General features: G+C 36.5%; 2 protein-coding genes and 1 long non-coding RNA gene across 4 annotated transcripts; 2 read left to right on the forward strand and 1 right to left on the reverse strand.

The window, feature by feature from the left end:
• Positions 1–2,298: 2,298 nt before the first annotated feature.
• Positions 2,299–9,515, forward strand: LOC123767569 (BUD13 homolog). Of its 2 annotated transcripts, none has more exons than XM_045757311.2 (3): positions 2,299–2,438; positions 5,507–5,622; positions 6,478–9,515. In XM_045757311.2, the coding sequence occupies exons 1-3, from the start codon at positions 2,391–2,393 to the stop codon at positions 8,573–8,575; spliced, it is 2,262 nt and encodes a 753-aa protein (XP_045613267.1). In that variant the 5' UTR covers positions 2,299–2,390; the 3' UTR covers positions 8,576–9,515. The 2 variants fall into 2 exon arrangements, with proteins under 2 accessions (XP_045613267.1, XP_069166720.1); XM_069310619.1 differs by lacking the exon at positions 2,299–2,438 and adding an exon at positions 2,516–2,657.
• A 280-nt stretch (positions 9,516–9,795) lies between these two features.
• On the reverse strand, positions 9,796–22,482 carry LOC138355484 (uncharacterized). Its single transcript, XR_011223947.1, has 3 exons — positions 22,397–22,482; positions 21,220–21,297; positions 9,796–10,158 (listed from the first exon to the last, which is right to left on the reverse strand). It is a non-coding gene; the product is annotated as an uncharacterized lncRNA (long non-coding RNA).
• On the forward strand, positions 11,595–20,312 carry LOC123767568 (MTOR associated protein, LST8). Its single transcript, XM_045757310.2, has 6 exons — positions 11,595–11,863; positions 12,487–12,701; positions 14,289–14,439; positions 15,166–15,368; positions 16,534–16,676; positions 19,808–20,312. Exons 1-6 carry the CDS (start codon positions 11,744–11,746, stop codon positions 19,927–19,929), a joined length of 954 nt encoding a protein of 317 aa, XP_045613266.1. The 5' UTR covers positions 11,595–11,743; the 3' UTR covers positions 19,930–20,312.
• Positions 22,483–23,245: the final 763 nt, after the last annotated feature.

Below are 23,245 nucleotides of genomic sequence, written 5' to 3' on the forward strand. Positions count from 1 at the left end.
TACGGGTTTCAAAGTAATCTATTATGATATATAGAGTACATTAAACGATTTTAATTGTTTTATTAACATTATCTCTGCATATATATATTTAACCAATATGATAATAGGATAACTTACCAATAATTACTGTTTGAAGCTTAACGGGTGTGAAGTCCTTCCACGTCTTTACAGTTGAAGATTACCAAGATCTTGATCTGCATCCACAACCTCGTTCTTGTATATTGCAGACTCATATTTAAGCATTGACATGAGTGGTTCAAATGACAAGCAACAAGTTACATTTTCTTCAAGATATGTTTTGATTCTCAAGACTGATGTCAAAAGCTCAAGTCCCATTCCCATTCAAGATTTCTCAGTTTAGTTTTCACAGACGTTAATCTCGAAAATATCCGTTCAACCAGGGCATTACTGATTGGCAAGCTGTATATTTTCAACACAAACTCAGCGAGGTCAATCAGTATGGGATCGCCAGCAGTGTTCTTGACAGTTATTGTCTTGGTCTAAAATGACGATTCAGATGTCGGAATTTGTCCCTTACAAATGTTGGACTAGTCAATGGTTAACAGTAGGCGCCACTGACTTTCAATTTCACTAAGCTTTATTGGTCAGCTAATACTAACGGAAGTTCCGAAAATTGTGGCCATGTAAGCTAAGGCATATGATAGGTAACAGATTTTTCACCTTTTTTTATAGTTTCAGCATTACTTAGAATACGAGAAAGAAGCTATTTGCAAGCTTTCATTAAAAAATTATCGCATCTTTCTTGAACATTTTGAAACTTTTCCTGGGTTGAAGTGTTGAAAATTCGTAACCAAAGTCAACTTTCTCCAGGGGCAAATACATAGAATTTTAGTTCAAATTAACATGAAGCTTTGCATGATGAGGACGAAAGATTCTTCTGAGTATTCCAAGAGTGAAGTTTTCTAAGACAGTGTGAAGGCTATTCTGATCTGCTTCATCTTTTGATAAAGTAAATTCATCCTTTCAAAATCATTTAGGATTGGTTTGAGACATGTGAAATATAGCTTATTGGAGGGATCAGCGTACATTGAAAATAGTTGCCTTGCAACATATTTATCACAAGAGGAAAAAGTTATTTGGTAATGAGTTGTTAGAGAACCCCACTGATCAAACGGCCTCTTTACACTACCGCTCCTTGCCAACCATCGTCTTCCTGACAAAGGTATTAACTGTAAGGGATCTTTCCCATCATTTATCAATCTGTAAATTTCTAGATAACTTTCTCCCCTTAATGAAGATCTGTGGAACCAGGTGTAGCTTTTGGGATGAAGTATTATTAACAATTAAGGTTGGGAAATCTATTGCCCCTGGGGAGGATTACCTTGCCTTGCGGTTACTTTTTCTTTCAAAGGTTCCTAGGATCAACGTCCCCAGGGGCCGGTCTCTGACCAGGGCTCTCCTGCGGTAAGTGGTCTAGTCAATCAGGTTGTTGGACTCGGCTGTGATTTGTACAGATTATATTATTAAAGCATAAATAATCATCATTGAGTTTCTTAATACTTAAAGTCCAAAGTAGCCCAACTTGCGTTTAAACTAGCCCAAAAAGTCGCAAGTAGCGAAATTAAAAATTTGGGAGCGTAGAGCTCTCAAAAGTAGCCCAATTCGCTACTTGTAGCCCAATTTGGCAACCCTGCTCCCGTCGTTTGCTATTCTCAAATCGCTTGCTTATATTCGGTGACTACACCTCACAATAAGATAAGAGGGTGGAAAACCGTTACCTGTAAATAGGGATATGATTATAGCTTGTGTAGTTAGTGCTAATTAGTTATCCCATTAAGATGATGAGATAATAGTGCGAGTATAAGTTTAACTCGTTGACTCTTCCTTTTGAATTCTGGCGACCCCAGGCAGCCTATGTTCATCCTGTACCCCAGATCATTTCCTCTGACAATTTGGGTGAGCCTAGACCTAAGCATATGGCCTCCAACTTTGAACAGATATACATTTTCTCTTACACTATAGATATGGTTTGTGTGATGGTTTAGAAGTAAATAGGTAACCTGGAATTAGTGTAACTGTTGTGGGGGTTGTGTCCTGGGGAGGGGCAGTAGTTCGACCTTGGGGGTAATTCGATACAAGCATAAAGTATATTTATATATAAACAGGCTTATTGTCACCGACAAAACTAATTTTTTAATTAATTTTTATAATAAAGGCTTTGGTTTCTTAAAATAAGCACCGTTTAATGACATTTCGTTTTTATCCGGCTAAAGATAGCAGCATAATTAGCCTCATTTCTATGATAAGAAATTTTGACTTATATTTATTAGCAAACTTAATTCAATTCATATTATAAGAAATTAGTTTTCAAGTCGTATAAGTGTAAGATTGGTAGAAGGATGAGAAGATGAGGGTTTGTGTTGTGGGGGATGAGAAGGAGGCCCGGCGGGGGACCATGTAAACAACTCTTCCACAAGGTATGGCTACTCGTCCTCCTCTTTCTCTCTCTCATCTTTAAATGTCTCTTGTAATCACAATCAGGCAGTGGATACATATACTGAGAAGTGTACCCATTTGTTCAGTGTATATACACAGTTTACTTTAGGTCTATCCTATGTTCAAGACTAACGTATACTTGCTGGTTAATCAGTAAGTTCTTGTGGTGGCCTTAGTAACCCCAGTAGGATCCAAAACTTGTACGTACCGGCATTAAAATTATTACTCATAGTGTTATCACAAACCTTGTGCACATCATGTATAAAAAACAAACCTTTATCGGTTATTTTCTTTAGGTTAGGATAAGTTGGATTGTTTTGGGTGTAATAGATACAAGTCACATCATACACAAGTTGGTTTGTCAGCGAATTTTAAAACTTCCCTAACCCTACCAACTTAACGTAACTGATCTAACACATACAAACAAGAGTTAATACATCCTAGCATAATGATATGGTTTTGAAAATCTGAAAATTAGTTTTGTCAAACAGTTTTGTGCATAAGTTCACCATAACCTGGGTTGAGTTGGGTTAGGTTAGGTTTATTTAAAGAGTAGTGATAATGAAGACAGGTGAAACCTTTATCAGGTCTTAGACCCTACTAATAACTCTCCAGATGACGATAGGCTTTAAGCCCAATTTCAAATCAAATTACTTGGCAGGGGTATATACAAAAATCTTGTTTCTTTTGGATGATTTTGATGATGGCTCAATATGAGCAATATAGTCACTAAATAACAAGCATCTTGGCAGTCCAGAAACTTTCAGGTGATCAAATGTATCCAAATGCAAGTTGATTTGTATAAATAAATTCCCAAGTTAAAGAAATATGAACGTGAGAACTTTTAATTGCCTTAAGGATTGTTAAACTATCCGTAGGCCAATAGGGCCCTGAACTGTTATGTTGTTTGGGTAACTTCTCATTGGGAGCAGCACAAGGTTCAATGGTTCTGTGGGCTAGTGTCAAATGGGCAAGAATTCGACACTGCTGCTGCTTTAATCTGTATCTAGAAGTTTTTTTTGTTTATATTCTCCTACATTGATAATATACTGTAATAATTAATCTTCAAATTTAAGTGCTATACAGTATAACCTGAGCTTAACATTTTCTTGTACTTGTACATACTTTATTTACTAATTTCTACTCGGGTTGAAGAATATTTTAGTAAATCTGGGTAATTTAGGATAGTGTCCAAATCATAATTAGGTTTACTGCACAAGCAATTTGGCTTAAATTAAAATATACCTTTAAGGCTCAAATTTATTACAGTACTTAATATTTTGAGTAGTAATTACCCAAAAAGATAGTGTACAAAATTTGTGTACATCAACAACACTATTTCTAAACCAATATTTACTCAGGTCTTTTTTAAATGTAAATGTACAATTTGTATTTATTGCTTCACATTTTTTTTTGTGTTGACTTATTTTTAACTTAGTATTAATATCCCAGTTGTTATACACTTTCAGCAATACTGTATGTCTACTTTGTTCAAATCTCTTTACTCTCTGCCTGTTTTAGAGAATATAAATTAAGCTTTCTTAATATATTTTCATAATGAATGTTTCTAAGTTCTGAGATTAATTTTGTCATCCCTCGCTGTGTACATTGAAGTGAATTTATGTCCATTCTTGTAGTACAGTGACCAAAACGGAATAGCATTATCTAAATGAGGATGTACAAGGGCAAGTTAAAGCTGAAGAATAACATTTAATATCTTAATTGCCGACACTTATAGATACAAATCCCAGTACAGTATTTTATATGCCTGATTTTGAAAATAATGTATATTCATCAATTTTTCTATGGAGAGCCCCTCCAGCTCTCTGGATCTTACCAGGCTGATATGTATGCATTAGACCGTGGCATCAGTAAATTTAATTGGAGTTCTATGCCTGCTGGGGACCACAAGCCAAACCCTGGCCTCCTCAGAGAGGCACGAGGAGCAGTGGCCTATAAAAAAAACCATGTGGTTGGAAGCATTCTGTATCTACCGGATTAGGCACCCAGAAAGGTAGGGGTCCCAAAACAAACTACAGCTGGTTAAAAATTGCGACCGAAAGCCGAACTAGCAAGCAGAACTCCCTAAACCGTAAACAAGCATGACATCACCATCACTGCTGAGACGCTGTCTGCACATCTCCCCCCTCCCCGGAGGGGGAATGGGTTTTTTTTATAGGCCATTACTCCTTGTACCTCTCTGAGGGGACTAGGTTCTGGCTCGTGGTCCCCGGTAGGCATAGAACTCCAATCGAATTTACTGATGCCACGGTCTAATACAATCATATAAGCCCGGTAAGCTCCAGGTAACCTCCGGGGCTCACCCAGAAAATGGTGTTTCATTACATTCAATGCTGGTTTTTTGGCTTAAAATCCATGCTTACCCCTCCAAGAACTTTATTTTTTTACATTCAGATTTGGCACTTGCAACATTATCCAGCTAATATGTTAAATTACAAAAGAAAACAAAGCTATGATCAATTTTGCAAACACAGGCAACATTAATGTTTGTAAATGTGTTTGCTTTGGAAATCTTTTAGAAAATGTTGCCAGATTCATTCGGTTTACTATGTACATTATGTTTTTGCTCTGCAATAGTATGATTATGGTCGGTAATGTGATATACAGTGGTAGTGTTCATGTATATACTACCATAACTATATGGGAAATGAGTAAAAGGCCTGTTTGTCTGAATATCAGCACGTCTGTGTGATCACTTTGGCTTACACCTGTTCATTGGACACTGCTAGTTTTTTATGTATATATTCATACTATAAGTTTAAAACCTTAAACAAAAAAGATTTCAGTTTTTTAACCCACTGACATGAAGAACTTCTTTAAGTGTCTGAAGACTGGTGACCTAACCCTAACATATACATCAAAGATACTCCAAGAAAAGATCCCAAATATGCATAAGAAAATAAGTTGCTAGTGCCTAAACTCGAGGGAACTATCGAAGGGGGCCCACCAGTTGGTTTTGTTTAGCAAGATTATCAGTAGTTCAGTATTTTGTGTCCATCATTAATACAATATGCTTTTATTTTGACAGATGGCTGCCCCATTAAGCCAGAAAGAATATCTAAAGAAGTACCTGAGTGGTAATGATCCTGAAAAGAAAAAGAAGAAAAAGAAAAAGAAGGATAAACTCTCTGGTTCTAGCAAAGGGTAAATATTTTCTCTGAATCATTTTGTCAAGTAGATATATTTTCAGTTAGAATGGTTAATTCTTCGATTTCCTCAGACAAAATTATTACATTAAAGGAAGAATCACAAGATTTTCTCTTAAGAGCTTATTCAATACAGATATATTTGTTGTTTCAAAAAGTCACTAAAATTTCTAAATTATAAAAAGATGCTAGTTAAACAGCTTTTTGGTCAATTGACCGAATTCACAATTGATGCCGTTTTAGGTTCTGATCTGGTTAGGGATAGGGACAGCCTGAGATATCAAGGCTGCCTCCCTAGCTGTACCTCAATACCCTCTTGTGGTAGCCAAAGTAATAGTACCAGAGATGGACAGCCAAATCTGACTGGTACTGGGGAAATCTCTGTCAAGCCCTGAAGTTAATTCTGCATACATGTGCTGAGAAATGCTCCTCTTGGCATGTATAACCCTGAAGGTCACTTGCTTTTCAATATCATTTAGATTTCCTTAGCAATATGTCTGTTCTAAACCAAAGGGATTTGTAACATTATTCATAAAATAATGACCTCAGGCAAGCTGAGAATTTCTTAACTGTTTCCTTTTTTGTAATGTATGTGGTATTCCAAATCGACTTATTTCATACAAATAAATCTGATGTGTAGTAGATTATTGTATTCACTATAAACTATTAATACCTAAAGAGTGTTCTTAATATAACAATTTTAGACACAGGTTCTCGGATATCAAATTTTGCTCTTCAATAATTTTAGGGTTGATAAAAGATAGTGAATTACATCAGTATGTGTAGTGGTGAAGTACATCAGCATTGTACTATACTGTACAGTACTTAATAATTACACCTTTTACATTTGCAGAATGCGGATAATTGAAGATTCTCTCGATTTGAAAAATGTACCCTATGGATGTGTAAATGATGATGATAAACCTACAGTAGCTGAAGTTACATATGATGATGAAAAAATGAAATTTATGGAGGAATTTCAAGAAAACAGAAGGTGGAAGAAGATAATTGACAAAGAGGGTAAGGAGGAGGATCATGATTACCAGCATGCCCAGAGAAAAACAAAAGATTCTCCATCACGAAGAGCAAGACATGGCTCTGGATCTCCACCAAGGAAAAAAAGACATGACTCTGAATCTCCACCACGAAAAACCAGGTATGACTCAAAATCTCCACGAAGGAGAAGACATGATTCTGGATCACCTCCAAGAAGAGCAAAGCATAACTCAAGATCTCCACCCTGGAGGGAAAGACATGACTCTGGCTCTCCACCACCTAGAGCAAGGCATGAATCTCGATCTCCACCACTGAGGACAAGACAGGACTCTGGATCTCCGCAACGGAGGAGACAAGATTCTGGTTCACCACTACTCGTTATCAGAAGTGAGTCCAAATCCCCTCGAGTGAGAAAACAGGATCAGAGTTCTGACAAATCACCTCAGTCAGGTGATGCAAAGATTTCTTCAGTAAAGAGACCAAGACATGATTCAGATTCATATCCATTAGGAAATATGGAAAATAAACAAAATACAAATTCTTCTGAATTGTCATCAAGGAGAAAAAGACATGATTCTGACCTTTCACCTGAAAGAAAAAGACATGATTCAGAGACCTCACTTTCAAGAAAGAGACATGATTCAAGCACTGCATCTCCTGACAGAAAACAGCATGATTCAGACACATCACCTTCTGGAAGAGGGCATGATTTGGAAACTATACCTCCTGGTAGAAATAAACATAATTCAGGTATTTCACCTCAAAGAATTCGTGATTCAGATGCATCACACTCACAGATGAACAGGCATGATTCGCACACGCCGCCACAACGAAAAAAGAGAGAAGATTCAAATGCCTCACCTCAGAGAACAGTCAAAGACGAATCCAGCATGTCACCCTTAAGAGGTAAACATGACTCAGATACTTCACCTCCAAGAAAAGGGCATGAGGCTCTATCTTATAGGCCTAGGAGGAAAAGAAGTGATTCTGAAATGTCTCCTCTTAGAAAGGAGGAAATTGAATCAGATTTATCACCACCTAGAAATAAAAGTAGTGATTCTGACACATCTCCCCCACGGAGAAAAAGGAATGACTCAGACTCTTCATCTCCTGGAAGAAGGAAGTTTGAATCTGATTCACCACCACCCAGGAGGAGGAATGATTCTGATACCTCACCTCCTAGGAAAAAAAGAACTGAATCTCGCCCTTCCTCACCAAGGAGTAAAAGGAATGATTCTGACTCTTCACCTCCAAGAAGGAAAAAGAATGATTCTCAATCCTCTCCTCCAAGGAGAAAAAGGAATGATTCTGATGCCTCACCACCTCGAAAAAAAAGAAATGATTCAGACTCCTCACCACCAAGGAGAAAAAGAAATGACTCGGATTGCTCTCCGCCCAGAAAGAAAATGGATGATTCACATAATCATTCACAGAGAGAAAGTGGGCAGCATCCAGAACGCAAAATGACCACTCAAGAATATCTCCTAGCCAGGAAGAGGGGTCAACTAAAGAAAGACACTCCAGAAGATATTGCCAGGAAGGAAAGAGAGGCAGTGTTGCAGCGTCAGGCTGAAGAAAAGCACCAACAGTGGAAACATGGTGTAAAGCAGGTTCAGGAGTATCAACAAAAGGTAGCTGACGAAATGCATGAAATGGGTAAAGCCTTTGCAAGAACTGCAGATGATGTCGACATGAATGATCGATTGAAAGTTGTAGCTCGAAAAGAAGATCCGATGTTAGACTATATTATGCAGAAGGAAGTTAAATCAAATAAACAGGCAGTTAAACCAATATATAAAGGCTCATTTCCTCCAAACAGACTAAATATTCGACCTGGCTATAGGTGGGATGGAGTAGACAGGTCAAATGGCTTTGAGAAACAGTGGTTTGAGCGTCAGAACAGTAGGAAGGCTCAGGATGAAGAAGCATACAAGTGGAGTGTAGCTGACATGTAGATCTGTAATGCAAGTACAAAATCATTGAGAGATTTTATGTCAGTGGTAAAATTTTTTTGTGTTAGATCACATTTTTTTCATTAAACACTTTCATAATGATCAATTCAACATTTTGCTTTTAATTAGTTTTCATGAATTTTTAATGAAAGGGAAAGATATGAAGCATTGTAGCTCTATTGGTATTTTCTCCATTATTAAAAAGTTATGTAAAGAAATTTGATTAAGAAATGTAGTTTCATCCTTCTAACCTGAGTACACAAGACGAGTTTTGTCTGATGCATGTTAAATTAGTGTCTCCTTGTTATATTTAGTGTTCAACTTATATGTCAGGTTAACCATTACACAATGTTAAAATAGGGAGGATTGTTTATAAAGCATTATATTTTTAAGTTAAAGCCAAAATGATCTTCAGTACGTCTGAATAAATTTTGTTAATTACTGTACTGTGGAAGTGTGATACCTGCAAATAATTTAAAATCTTCCATATGCAATTTTGTGAGCTCTGATATCTACATCCAAACAGGATTAGACAGTCACTTGTTAACTTTATTTGTGTATTTAAAGCACATTTAGTAATTTAATTATTGCAATATAATTTAAATATTTATCTTGTATTAAAAAAATCTTAGTTTTAGTTGTAAATAATAATTTGTCTAGTTCATGTGGTATACATTTCTTTTGAGGAAATTTGAACAGTATTTGCCCGAATGATTGCTTAAATCTTGTCTTTGGTTGTTTTAAAACATTTCCCATATAAATTCTTTATCATAGGTGAACCAAGCTCCTGTCTACAGGTGGCATTAGCATATTAATCAGTCTGTCCCACTGTCTATGGGTGCACATGGCAAAAGAATTTCAGCATGTACATTTCCCTACATATCTTGAAATTAAATTACACTGCCTATGTCTACTTTGCTAGTGAGAATAAAATGTGACAGCATATTTGTTTGTTATCCATTGATTAGTTTTGCATTTTAAAATTGATTTATCTGACAATACAAGAGCATCAGTTGCTGGAAAATAAAGTAGCACCATGCTAGTATAATATAAAGTTAGTACACAATGGTTTGAGAACTAATCTCATTTAATTATCGGGTAAGTTTTGATTTCAGTCTTCCAATGTCTATCGGTTGCATACCTCATATAGAGTTTTCATCATTGTCAACATTAAATGACTCAATTTGGAATGTAATGCATTAAAATAGTTTTAATTCCTTCATCATTTCAAACATTACAAAAATTTGTAACTTGTCATGGCCTTAATGAGCCTACTATAGTCGATATGCCAAAGACAACAAAGTTAAGAATTATTCAGCCACGGACTAGCATCAGAAGAATATTTCACATGTACCACAGATTCCAGCAGCACCAGATGCCAGAGATGCTATGGACTTGTTGCTCAACCACCTGTCTCTGCAGTTTCAATGCAGAACAATGCCCATCTGTTGATTCTAAAGAAGTTGGATATCACTTCAAGAGTACGAGAAAATAAACACATACCTCATGGAGTTTTCACCACCTGCTTAAGTAGATCTGACCAAATGTAAACTCTGCCAGCCGAACTATTCACATACCTTACGCTACTGTAATTGAACGTGAAAAAATTAAAGAATTTAATTAATAATTCTCCTCTAGAACAGGAATTGTGTGCATATACATAATAATAATAACAGTAATAATTCATTGTGTCGGGGGACAGACAGCCACTATGTATATACATGTTGGGATTATACCGAAGTCACCTCCACCCCAAGATCGAACTGACCGTCCTCAGGAAGTAACTCCACAACAAGCTGGCTAACTTCTAGGTACCTATTTACTGCTAAATGAACAGATATATTAGGTGATAGGAAACACGCCAAACCATTTATGTCCCTGTCCCGCTAGGGATTCGAACATGGAATTCCCAATTGCACAGCCTGTCCTCATAAACAAAGGTCAAAGGTCAAAGTTCATTCCATGCACCAACCAAACCCCCTGTTTATAAATGAAAAACAGTTTACACACGACTCATAACTGATGACGTCCGAGCACTTCCGGAACAAGTGCTTCGCTGATGACTTGTTCCAACCACAATGCTGTAAATGCTTCACCAACATACTACAAATACAAATAATTTCCAACATAACCTAAACACCTAACCTAATCAGTGCCTAAATATGCTAATATATAATATTAATTTATATTTGAGAAAATTCCTGTTTTGAATGAACAGCATGTTAAAATTGTTGAATGCATCTTTGGGGTCGATCACTGGATGGAATGGACTTGGTCTGAAGCCGGGTTGAATTGCGAGTCGAGAACGAACCCAACTGTGTCTAGGTTTACCCTCGGTCGAACTAGTGACCTTCCCCCATATGCAACCCACAAGTCAGGTAGTGTACCACATTAAATTGTATCGATGTGTGACAATGGAATGGTAGAGGCAATTTTTAGGAGGTTTAACACTTGGCACCAAGAATATAACAATTTATTTTAATTTATTTTGTAATATGTACAAAATATACTTAAATTTGTAGCCTTAGATTTGTATTAGGTGAAAGGAATTAATTATTAAATTTTAAACGTGCCCAGCCATTTCTGTTTCGCCTGGGAATCGAACCTGGGGTTCTCAATTGTGAATTGCAAATGAAGTCATATATTTACCTGAAGGGTCACTAACACACTATAATGGCCTCGACGAGGATAGGAAGCCGGCGGCTTGTCAAAGCCCCCATATGCCCTGATGTTATAATAATAATAAGAATAAATAATAAATAATAATATTAAATAATTATAACAATAAATAATATTAGTAAATAATAATAATTATAATAAAATATTTAATAATAAAATATAATAATAATAATAAAATAAATTATAATAATAATAAAATATATACTGTAATAATAATAAAACATTGAAACAGTATTAGAGGGGACTTAAAAATCCCCTCTAATGCGTTGTGTGTGCTTTTCTCCGAGACTAAGGGTTCCCTTCTTCTAGCCATGAGGTGGTAATTATTAAACTATTATCAATCCGGATTTTGAGAGATTGAATCCAGCCGCTCCAGCTGACTGGCTGTAGAGCCGCAAGACTGTAAATAGAAGAAGTAAACAAACCTCAACGGGACCATTCTCCGCCTACTTTGGTGCGGTTTTTACAATATCTTGGGAGCTCTCATGAACAATGTCTGCCAATGACCCGTCAAGCCAAGTTATTTTGGCAACCGCCAGCTACGATCACACCATCAAGTTATGGCAGGCCCACAGTGGGATTTGTCAACGAACCCTCAAACATCCTGAATCTGTATCCTTTATGACTACTGTACTTTAATAGTTACTCGTAGGCAATTTGTGGGCTTGTATCCACCATTCATATTCCTTAGGTTAGCAAGGGGTTTATATTTCAGACTTAAAATTAGAGACTGCCCGAAATGCTATGCATGCTAGTGGCTTTACAAGAATGTAAATTCATCATTACTATGTACTCTCTTAACCCCCAATGTACCTTTTTTTATATATAATATATATATATAAATAAATTGTTCCTCAGTGCTAAAGTTTTCCAATATGGCCCATTTTCCTAAATGGATTGGAACTGAATTTACCTGAAGGCCACTCTCTTTCTCTAGTGGCCTTGACAAGGACTTTTTTTTTTTTTACATGTTTACTTATATTTTATCTGACACTATCTTAGATTCATGAAACTGTCTTGCTTTTCTTACAAATAATTGTTGTTTTATGTGCTCTGGATTGCTTCTAAATAATTTCAGATACCCTGTACACATGGTGTATCTGAAATTATCTGAAAATCTTGCATTATATGCTCACACTGTTTACACCTCGTACCGTTTCCCAGATGTTAAAGGGATAACATTACTCGATTTTAAGTAATATAGTACTGTATTACTCCTTAACCCACATGTTTAGCAAGTAAATGCCCTGGAGATATCCCCTGACCGTCACATGTTAGCAGCAGCTGGTTACCAACACATCCGCATGTATGACCTTAAAACATTAAATGAGGACCCTGTTGTCAACTATGAAGGAGTGAGTAAGAATGTTACAGCACTTGGATTTCAGGAAGATGGAAAGTGGATGTTCACAGGAGGCGAAGATTGTACTGCAAAAATTTGGGACTTGAGGTAATGAAATCTGCATTAAAAGCTTGTCACTAAAGATTTAAATTGTTAAATTCTTTTTGCAGTAGTGTAAGACCTAGATTAAGAATTAGTAAAAGATCTGTAAGAATTGGTAAATGAATAGAGAAAAATCTTTTATGCATGACATGTTGCATTAATTTTATATTAATGTAACACAGAGGTTTCTTGTCAAGACCTATTTATCAAAAATGAGGTAGGTGAACATGTAGGTGTAGATAGGTAACCTGGGAGCTGAGCTACAAATTTAAGTATATTTTGTACATATTACAAAATAAAATTAAAATAAATTTTGTGTTATATTCAAGTTCAAGTATGTTTATTGAGACAAGAAAAAAATACATCTCAAAGGGATAGAGTAGCTTAGACTATTTCTACCCCCCTCTACTTCAAGTCCCTCAAGGGGTGCACAAATTCAGCGAGTACAAATACACAAATCACAGTTCAAGAATCTCATTTAACATTGTAGGTTAATATAGTAAGCACAGCATATAAGTGTTAGACTCTTGGGGCAAAATTCTTGTAGCTTCTAAGTATACTATCTGTCATACCATTATCACACATCCAAAAAATTTGATGCGGTACACTACTTATTTCCTTATTTCTATAGTTATCAATAAGTTGACACTCTAATACATAATGTTCTAAGGTGTGGGTGTGCAGCATACATAATTAATACTCCTAATCTTTTTCACTGACATCAACACCATATTGCCAAATATATTTGTTTCCTAATCTTAATCTCATGTAAATTGAATCGTTCCAAGTAGACTTTCCTGTACCATAGGTGAAGGACGAATTTGTATTTATTATTGAATAATTCTTAAGTGTATTACTACTGTCCACCATTGCCATGCTCTTTACCATTTCTTCACCCTCTTGGATCATCTTGATTCTTGTATTTATTTGTTTCAAGATTATCTGACATACAACATCAACAAGAGTTTTTCTGTGGCTCTCTTCACTATCTCATCAACTACCTCATTCAACAGTATTCCCACATGTGAAGGGATCTACATGAATCTTACTTTATACCAAGTTTTTTCTAATTTCTTAACATTCTCTCTACACTCTTTAACAATACATATTCTAGTAAACTGGGCGTCTGCTATTTAAAGACTAACGCTCCTCTACTGTCAATAAAGAAGCAAGCATTTTTACCACATGTGACTACTTCCTATAATCCTGTTAATACACCTTGGAGTCACTGACGGTTTCACTGCTGGATTGTGGACCTGGTGGGTCCACAATCGACTTGAGAATGGTCCAGGACGGACCGAAACGTCGCCATCTTTTCACTTTCTAGTGTGTGGTTTGGTCAACCACCTCTCCTGTTTTGTGAGATTTTGTACAAAATAAACACTTTATGGATAGCACATTTTTACAGATGCCAGACTAGTGAATAGCTAGGGCTGACTATACAAAATAAATGTTTGTGCATTAACATGAGTACAGTATTATATTTTGGAATAATTCTCAACTCTAAGTTGTCATGGATGAGTTAGAGGAGATAATATTTTTATAAGAGATAATGTTTTATAATATTTAATATTTAGCATGTTATTTTTTCAGGTCATATAACCTGAATGTGTCTAGAATTTTTCAAGTAAGCACCCCTGTCAACTGTGCCTGCCTTCACCCCAACCAGGCAGAGCTATTTGTTGGAGACCAGTCAGGAGTCATCCATATTTGGGATGTGAAAACTGAACACAATGAACAATTGGTAGGTGTTTTAAATTCATGTATGTTTTAAATTCACTGCCATTTTAGTGTTTTTCAGACTTGCAGGTAATTTATGAGGTTGATATTAATCCACTAAGAGTTCAACTGGCTCTTAAAAACTATCTTTGAAGGTAATGTTATAAAAATATTGAAGGTGAATGAGGTGCATGGCTTGGTGGGAGTATGGGTGACCTGTGTTGCAGTCTGGTGGGAGTAGAGCACCTTATGGGAAGGGAACTTACCCAGTGACAAAATCCTTTGTCTTGTTTACTTCAGTTACTATTTTCCTTCAATCAGTTGCTTACTTTATTGCAGTTATTCTTTCACATGTATTTGTTCATGGTCTTGAGTTGATCTCTGATCCCCAAGCTACCCTTACCATGTTGAGGTGAGATATCCAGATTCTTGTTGTGACTTCCAGTGTGCTTGAGCAATCACTTGAGCGAGACCTGGAGGTACTAGCATAGTGCAATATCCTAAGGCTCAGCAGCAACAATACTTAAGCTTGGGGAGCTACCGAGAGGCCAACCAGAAAACGGCATTTTATTTCATTCAGTGCTTTATTTTTATTCAACTTAAAAATGATGTTTAAGAGGCCAAGAATTTACACTCTTAACCTTGGCTACTGAGTTATAGCATACAATGGGTCATAACACTAGTGAAAGAAGAAATACTGTAATGAAATGCAGAAATTTATATTAAAAACTGTTCAATATTTATTTTACAGATACCAGAGCCTGATGGTAGTATTCAGAGCATTGCCATAGACCCTGAAGGAACGTACATGGCTGCTGTCAATAATAAAGGAAAAGTGTACGTGTGGCGACTTTCTGGAGGCACTGGTGATACGCCCATCCACCTGACACCAACAAGATCACTTCTAGCTCATAACAACTATGCTCTCAAAGTCAAGTTTAGCCCCGATTCCACGTAAGATCCTTATTGCCAGTTATAAATACTGTAAAACTTGGTTCATTAATTTCTTTGTTTATATTTGATATGCTGGAAATCATGTAGAACAACAATGGTGGCTTTGTTGGGTATTTATGGAGAGAAATCCTTTCATTCACACAAATCCACTTATGTTATTTGAATGAGGTTGTCTCTGAGGTGTGTGAATACAATGTTGGGCACTGTACTAAGTTAGAGTACTTGCACTCATCAAAATTTCTCTCTCCCTCCCCCCCCCCCCTACTCTTGTCCCTAACATAGGCACATTCATTCTCTCACCACCAACACACACACACATTCCTCTGTCCCACAAATGGCTGCAGGAAAAGAAATGTAGTTTCCCATAGTCATTCCAGGAAAATATTGGTACATTCCCCCCCCCCCCCTCCTCCAAAAAAAAAGTATGGAAAGCCTTGGCCTAGCAGGGGCAAAGTTGTATCACAACAAACATGATAATGGCTGCCTATTTACCTAGTAGCAAGCTCGGTAAATTTAATAGCAACCATAATCCACCTTTACTGGATCTTGACTTGGTAAATGAGGATCCAAATACTTGTCTAGAAACCTGCTGTTAATTGCAGCAGGATGCTAAATCAGAGGTCCTTAAATTGCTTGGATACATATTTATTTTTATTTTAGTAGAAAAAAATCTTGTATCCGGTAACTAAATACAAGTCATTAAAAAGTATTTACAAAATAAGTTATATAATTAAAATGGATCTTGAGGATTTGTGACACTGTATGTTTGGCCGGAAAATTACAATTTCAAACTGTCAACTTTCTAGAATTTCCATTTCTGTTTGTTAGTTTTCATCCAATTTTTATGACATTTTCACATATTATACACAAATTAGAAATTTGCCCAAATACTGTACATGTATGGAACTGTGTCTGGCCTTTGCAGTGATACCATCAGAATAGTTCTGCAACAATATTTGTAAATCTGAAACAGATTTAATTACAGTATTCTGTATATTACCTATTTGTTATATGATAGGTTTAAAACAGTTTGTAGTAACCATGTTTATGTGTTAAGGCTAAAGTTCAAAGAACTGTAAATCTGAAAACATTTTTCTAGCACAAAGCCCCTTAACTTGTGATGAATAAAGTATGGATCTTAAATTGACTGAATCACTTTTTATAGTATGATGGTAACAACATCAGCTGACCACACCGCTCGTATATGGAAGACAGCAGATTTCTCTCAGATGACAGAGTTGAGTGACAGCAGCCAAAGATGGGTGTGGGATGTTGCTTTTTCTGCTGATTCACAGCATGTTATAACAGGTAGGTAGCAGGAGTAAGTTTCTTAACTAGTGTTGTAATTGTAGCATGGTCTGACACAAGGATCTTGTCACATGTTCAACATGAGGACTCTACATTATTTCAGTACAGGTAAATGAACTGTTGGTTTGAGTGCCAAGGATGAAAAGGTTCAGATCTCCGTGATAATGGGGGAAAAGGAAAAAAAATGGGGTTTAAAGACCTTTTTTTTACTTGTTTGTCTTCAAACATTTTAGTAAATGCTGCTTTAAGTTTACACATTTTAGCCATTCAGTTTGGCAAGTAGGGTTGTGTCTTGTTCCTGTGTAAACCAACTGCTGTATAAAAGTGTTCAGTTTTCTTTGGACTTATTTGTTCAGTGTTGGAGCTTATACTTATTACTTCACAAACATGTACAGTATACTATTCATCTTGTGTGCCTCTTGCTACCATCTACTACCTTAGTCTTAGTTAAGGATGACCCCCCTTTCTCTTTCTTTTTTTTTTTTTTCTTTTTTTTTTTGTGTTTTTACACAGGGGTACAGGAACAGACAACTGCTGGCTCCTGTACCCCAGACCGAGAGCTTTCCCATCCCATAGCTCGTGGTAAGCCTAGTTTCCCTGGAACACGACCTGCCAATCATTTAATAACCAGGTACCCAATCACTGCTGGATGAACAGAGGCATACTGTTAAGGATTGGCACCTATTCAATCTTTCCCAGGCAAGATATGGAACCTAGACTGATGATTGTGTTATCACTGCCCCACCGGGGATTATTTTTCTTCCATGGTTCTATTGGTAAAGGCTGCTTCCCTTCAGAATTATCTTCCTCTATAGGTTGTTCCTCTTGAGACGATGTGTTTCAAGTCAGCCATGTGCAAGTACTGTAGTGCTATGTAACGTACTTGCCAAGTGAGACCTGTAAAGTTGGAGGCTGACAATAAGCTTGGGTATGTATAGTGTTCAGTTCCAACTCCTGGAGCTGGTAATTTAAAGTAACCATATATAAAGGTTTATTTATATTTTTTTGCTTTAATATAGTATATTGTGTATGTATTGTATATACTGTAGTTTTCTCTGAAGAAATCCCCAGTGGCTCCCTGAAGCCTTCTTACTGAGAAGGGTTCCCATGCTGAGTCACATCAACCATAGGAGTCCTGTTGGCCTACTGGAGACCAGAGCCAGAACCTGGCCTCCTCAGTGGCACAGAGCTAGGGATTCAATACAATCACATGCTGTGTTCTCATGCCCCATAAGCGTAAGGCTGCAAGATAGTCTTACAAGCATCCTCTGATAATTGTACACTGTAGGCTGCATTTTTTGCTGGTTCTTGCTCCAGGTGATCATGTTGGTAAGCTGCACACCGTGTCATCAATGTCCTCTGAACATTGAAGCCTAGTTTGTTCAGCCAGGGATTCATAGTACAATGTACCTGGTGACTACAAAGGGATGCTTTCTGGGACTGCCCTAGGTTCTATAGCTATTGTCTTCTTTTCCTCCAGTTTTGCTCTGGGTTTCCATGCTCTTAAATTTGTATTTCTGAGTATGCTGGGTTGTTTTAGCCAGCCAACCCATTACCTATCCTAGTGTACATAATCTACAGAGGTGTACTGCACTGACAGCATTCTTTTTCTATGTTCTCCACCAAAATCAGAGCTTCTGGCATTCCAATTGGATCCTTGAAGCCTGTCACCTCAGTTCTGGCTCATCCCCATAGACTGTGTAATGATGGACCATGTAATGCACATCTGAACACCAGTGCACCTTTGCCTGGGTCCTGTTATGCCTACTCCTCCAATGGATAAATCCCTTACTGCTTGTATTTCTGCGTTGATTATAAAATTAGTTTCCTTATGAGACATTGTTGTGAAACTGAAGAGAATTACTGGGAGGTAAATGATGGCCAGAAATGGTATAGTGTAATGAAATTGACACTTTCAGGGTGGCACCTTAGTAGCTCCACCCACTCTTTACCCTATTCGTTTCCCCATGTTAGTGGGGTGGACCGGGCTGCCAGTTGATGGTTGAGAGAGTTGTTTAATGGAATAATTAACTGCTTGCCAGAGTTTTGTTTTGATAGTTTGGCACTCACCAAAATATTTTTCTGCAGAGGTTGAGTATTTTATGATTCTAGATCATTGCTTTTCAATGAGATTTTTGTGTGGCAGCTCCTTTACATACTCATTCATGTATATTTATTTATTTATTTATTTATATACAAGAAGGTACATTGGGTTTGTTGAGAGTACATAACATCGGTGTTTTTACATTCAGGTAAAGCCACTAACATGCATAGCATTTTAGGCAGGGTTTTCAGGTTTCTTCTAATGTCTACAAGGGTCTCATAGTTCAGATGGCTTCGTTCTCGACTCACATTTAGAAATCTTGGGGGAAACAGAAATGGTTGGGCATGTTTCCTTTCACCTAGCAGTAAATAGGCACTGTTGTGGGGTTGCATCTTGGGGAGGGTTAATAATTAAACATTCAGGGGACCTTGATGCAAGCTTAAAGTATATATACACACAGGCTTCATGTCCCCAACAAAACAAAACAAAACAAAAAATATTAAACAATCCCATGTCTACAATATTATGTTACTGAGTAATTTGTTCCATAAATCTTCAACGCTATTTCCAAACCAGTACGGTATTTCCCAGGTCTTTTCTGAATTTAAACTTATCCAATTTATATTTTAATTTACCACTGGGAACTCCTCATCTAGGGAGGGGGGGACAAGGAATACTTACAAGGGTTCTAGTCTCCAGAGTTTAGCCTCCCGTGTGCCTGGAATATCTAGCAAGTCCTGTCTTTGTCAGTGCCTGAGCTACTAATAATGTAAAAAATATATAAAAATTTCTATTATTTTGTTGTCCCATTTTTTTCCTGGGGAAATATAGCTGAAACAAGACTGTTGCATCAAAATAGTTGCATGATCCTGCAGGAATTCTGAAATCCAAATACGTCTAGGCTGACATACATATAGGAGCAGTAGAATACCTTGCTCAGAAATGAGCTATCCTTATAAATGCTCTTAGTTTGTGACGTTCATATGCAGTAAGAATTTTCTAGTGAGTAGAAAGTAAATTGCTAAAACAAAAGTAGAAAGTAAAACAGTAAATTGCTTTGCCCGTTTAAAAATATTTTTTTTTACAGGCTCATCTGATAACACTGCAAGACTGTGGTCTGTAGAAACTGGCGAAATTAAGCGTGAATACTCTGGTCACCAAAAAACTATTTCTGCAATAGCATTTAAAGATGTTTTGTATCAAAGTTAACATTGGTTAGATTTATGTTGTGAAATAGTTATATCAATTTGCCAGCATTAAAATGGATGTGATTTAAATCTTACTGAAGATATTTGGTACCGTAATCAATTCTGTAAGATTATCTTAATTAAAAACCTTCCATACAATTTTTATTCATAGTTTGTATATAGTGTACCACATTTAATGAACTTTTTTTATACAGTATTCAATGTGTCCAACGATATTCTCTGCTTGGCTGTAACATATTTCAATATTTAATTAAATAAAAATGATTCTTTGCATTTTACAAACACCTCTTTAAAAACTGTTTATTGGCTGCATTATGAAGAGGATTATAATTTAGTACTGTATTACAAACTTATCTGTCACAAATATATCATTACCTCAATAAACTGGTCCTTTGAAAATTAAACCTGTTACACATACTTAGCTCAAATGCTTGGCCTTTCAGGTTATCCATCTTATTATACTATATATTTTATGGTTATGGTGTATCCTCCTACTGTTTACTATAATAATGCAGTCATAAAAGATGCAATACAGTACACAATATAAAAATTTGACGTGTATTACCCATACTTATACCCTGCAATATGCTAAGCTTATCAGACAAATTAAATATCAAATAAATCTAAGAATAAGTGAGTGTTACATCCTTTGGAATGATTGTTTTCATATTACTGTACTGTAATATAATTACATCGAATATTTAATTCTGCAAAATTACAATTTAAACTTTTTAGTTTTCACTTGATACTAATAGTTACTCAGATAGGTACAAAATTGTTAGGAACATACAAGTAGTTTAAAATTGATTAGGTGCAATAGTTACATATTAACAAGTTATACCTGGAGCATACCTGGAGAGGGTTCCCAGAGTTGTTCTACTCCCCGAGGCCAGCCTGGGGCCAGGCTCAACTCCTGATAACTTGTTCCAACCGGCTGTTACTTGGAGTGGGCCACAGGTCCACATATCCGCTACAACCCAGTTGGTAAAGTCATGAAACAAGTTACAGAATATGCTATTATGATTTAGTACTATGAAACTGTCCTGCCTTCTTCGACTTAAAATTATTAGCACAGTACATGGGATTATAAATATTAGGAAGCTACAGTATTCTGTGGCATTAATTGTGGGCTCCCCTAGAATGCACAATCTTTCAGGCAAAATAATCTAAAAATACACATTTTAGTATATCATTTAGATGCTTGTACTGTACCATGCTGTAACACGTACACTTGTTTTGGGCCCTATAAACTCTACCTTGCAATCTCATACTAGAAGAATGACAGGCTTACCATACAAAGATTAGGAGCTTTCAAGAGAGCTTGACAAGTTTCCTCTTTAGTTATTGAATCAGCCTGGCTGTGATGGCTCTGTGGGATACAAACACAAAAAGGCTTCATAGACGAGGCAATCAACTGGGAAGGTTGTGTTAGAAGAACTATTGAAATTGTCACAAAGTATTTATTAAACTAAATAGGAGGTTTGGCAATATTATGCATCAATGAGCAATATAGTAATTAATTTAGTAGGCATTTAAGATATTTTTAATAATTAAAACCCAATGAGGTTTTCATTAAGCAGCTTGTTCTCTAGAGCATTCACAACATCACTAAACTGACAGTGTGCCAACACAATCCTTTTGTATAACTGTTGAATATCCTAGCCATCACTGATAGTGACAAAAGTTAGTGGGAAGCTTAGAAACTAAGCAAAGAAGTGGAAGTATGGATAAATGGAAGCATTAAGTAGATGTACAGGGGTAGAAAGATGTAGTAGTAGTTAAGGTGCAGTGGAAGCAAATACATTTTGGTAGCAATAAGTGAGGTTTTACTAGTGGTCAGAGAAGATGGTAGTGGTGATGATAACACTGGTATTCTAAGACTAAAGCTTAGATGAAGGATAGTAATGCATCCAGTCTGCCTAATTGTTTACATGAACGCACTATTTTGGTTGTATGTCCTTGCTAATAGTTACACTGGAAGCTTATAACAAAATTAGACGAAAACCAAAGGTGAGAAATACTTTGCCACTCAAGTTCCAACGAAGAAGCATCATCAAGACAATCTTAATACAAAAGTTTGGGAATGATGATGAGAAACGAAGAGAATAACAACTATAAAACATGAAAATTAAATTTAATACCCCAAAAACAAAAATTCATATTGAAACAAGTAATTATCACAAGACGGCACCAAACCCGGAAGACTATTTAGCACCATCTGTGTCGCAGAATATACAAAGGGTCCTAACCATCAATTAGGATGCCAATACTGTATTACAGCACAAGATAAAATGAACAACATAAGACAGATAACATGTTGATTCAGGTAAAGATACATACATTGAAAATCGGTTACAAAACACAATATTGGAGGCATCAAACATAAAAGGCATTGGATTTACCAAGGGCCTACTAACCCCTCCTCATGTTACAACTCCACAACAATTGACTAACTCCCGGATACTTACAGCTAGGTGAAAGGAAAGGTGCCTATAACCTTCCCGCCCAGAGGGTGAGCGACTTGTGGGCGCAGAGCGGGAAGAGTGAATGGCGCGCGCGGGCTCTGAACCCCGGCCCGCGCCCGCCAGCCCCTAGGAAACACACCTTTCATTCTCTAACTGAAAACAAGCGTCCTGCCGTCTACATTTATATCCCCACACTGCAGGATATATGTGTATATGTATGTACAGTATGTATATATGTCGTGACTTCAACGTAGATGTGTCACTCGTTCATTCAGCTCATTACTCTGTACCTAAGACTGTTAGTAATAATAATAATAATTATTATTATGCTGCAATAATAATAATAATAATAATAATAATAATAATAATAATAATAATAATAATAATAATAAAATAGCTACAGTCTAAGCATGGTTCGATTTAATAATTGAATGAGTGACCACATGGACAAACCTTAGCTAGTGGAGGACCGCGAAAAGCCGAATATGTTGCATTATTTCGAAAATACACTAATAGCAATGCAGACAGCATATGTAAAAATAATAATAATTGCCAACTACCAGCATAGTCGTTAAATGTTTGTAGTGAATAAATTTGTTGTGGGTGACGTTTGGTCAATGTTGCCAGATCTGAACATAGTTTTAGTTTTGCTCATTCATTATTTTTTATTTATTTATTTATTTTATTTTATTTTAAATATATACAAGAGTTGTTACATTCTTGTACAGCCACTAGTACGCGTAGCGGTTCGGGCAAGTCCTTAATCCTACGGTCCCTGGAATACGATCCCCTGCCGCGAAGAATCGTTTTTTCATCCAAGTACACATTTTACTGTTGCGTTAAACAGAGGCT

Source organism: Procambarus clarkii, chromosome 67, assembly GCF_040958095.1.
Source record: "Procambarus clarkii isolate CNS0578487 chromosome 67, FALCON_Pclarkii_2.0, whole genome shotgun sequence".
In the NCBI taxonomy this organism is placed as follows: domain Eukaryota; kingdom Metazoa; phylum Arthropoda; class Malacostraca; order Decapoda; family Cambaridae; genus Procambarus; species Procambarus clarkii.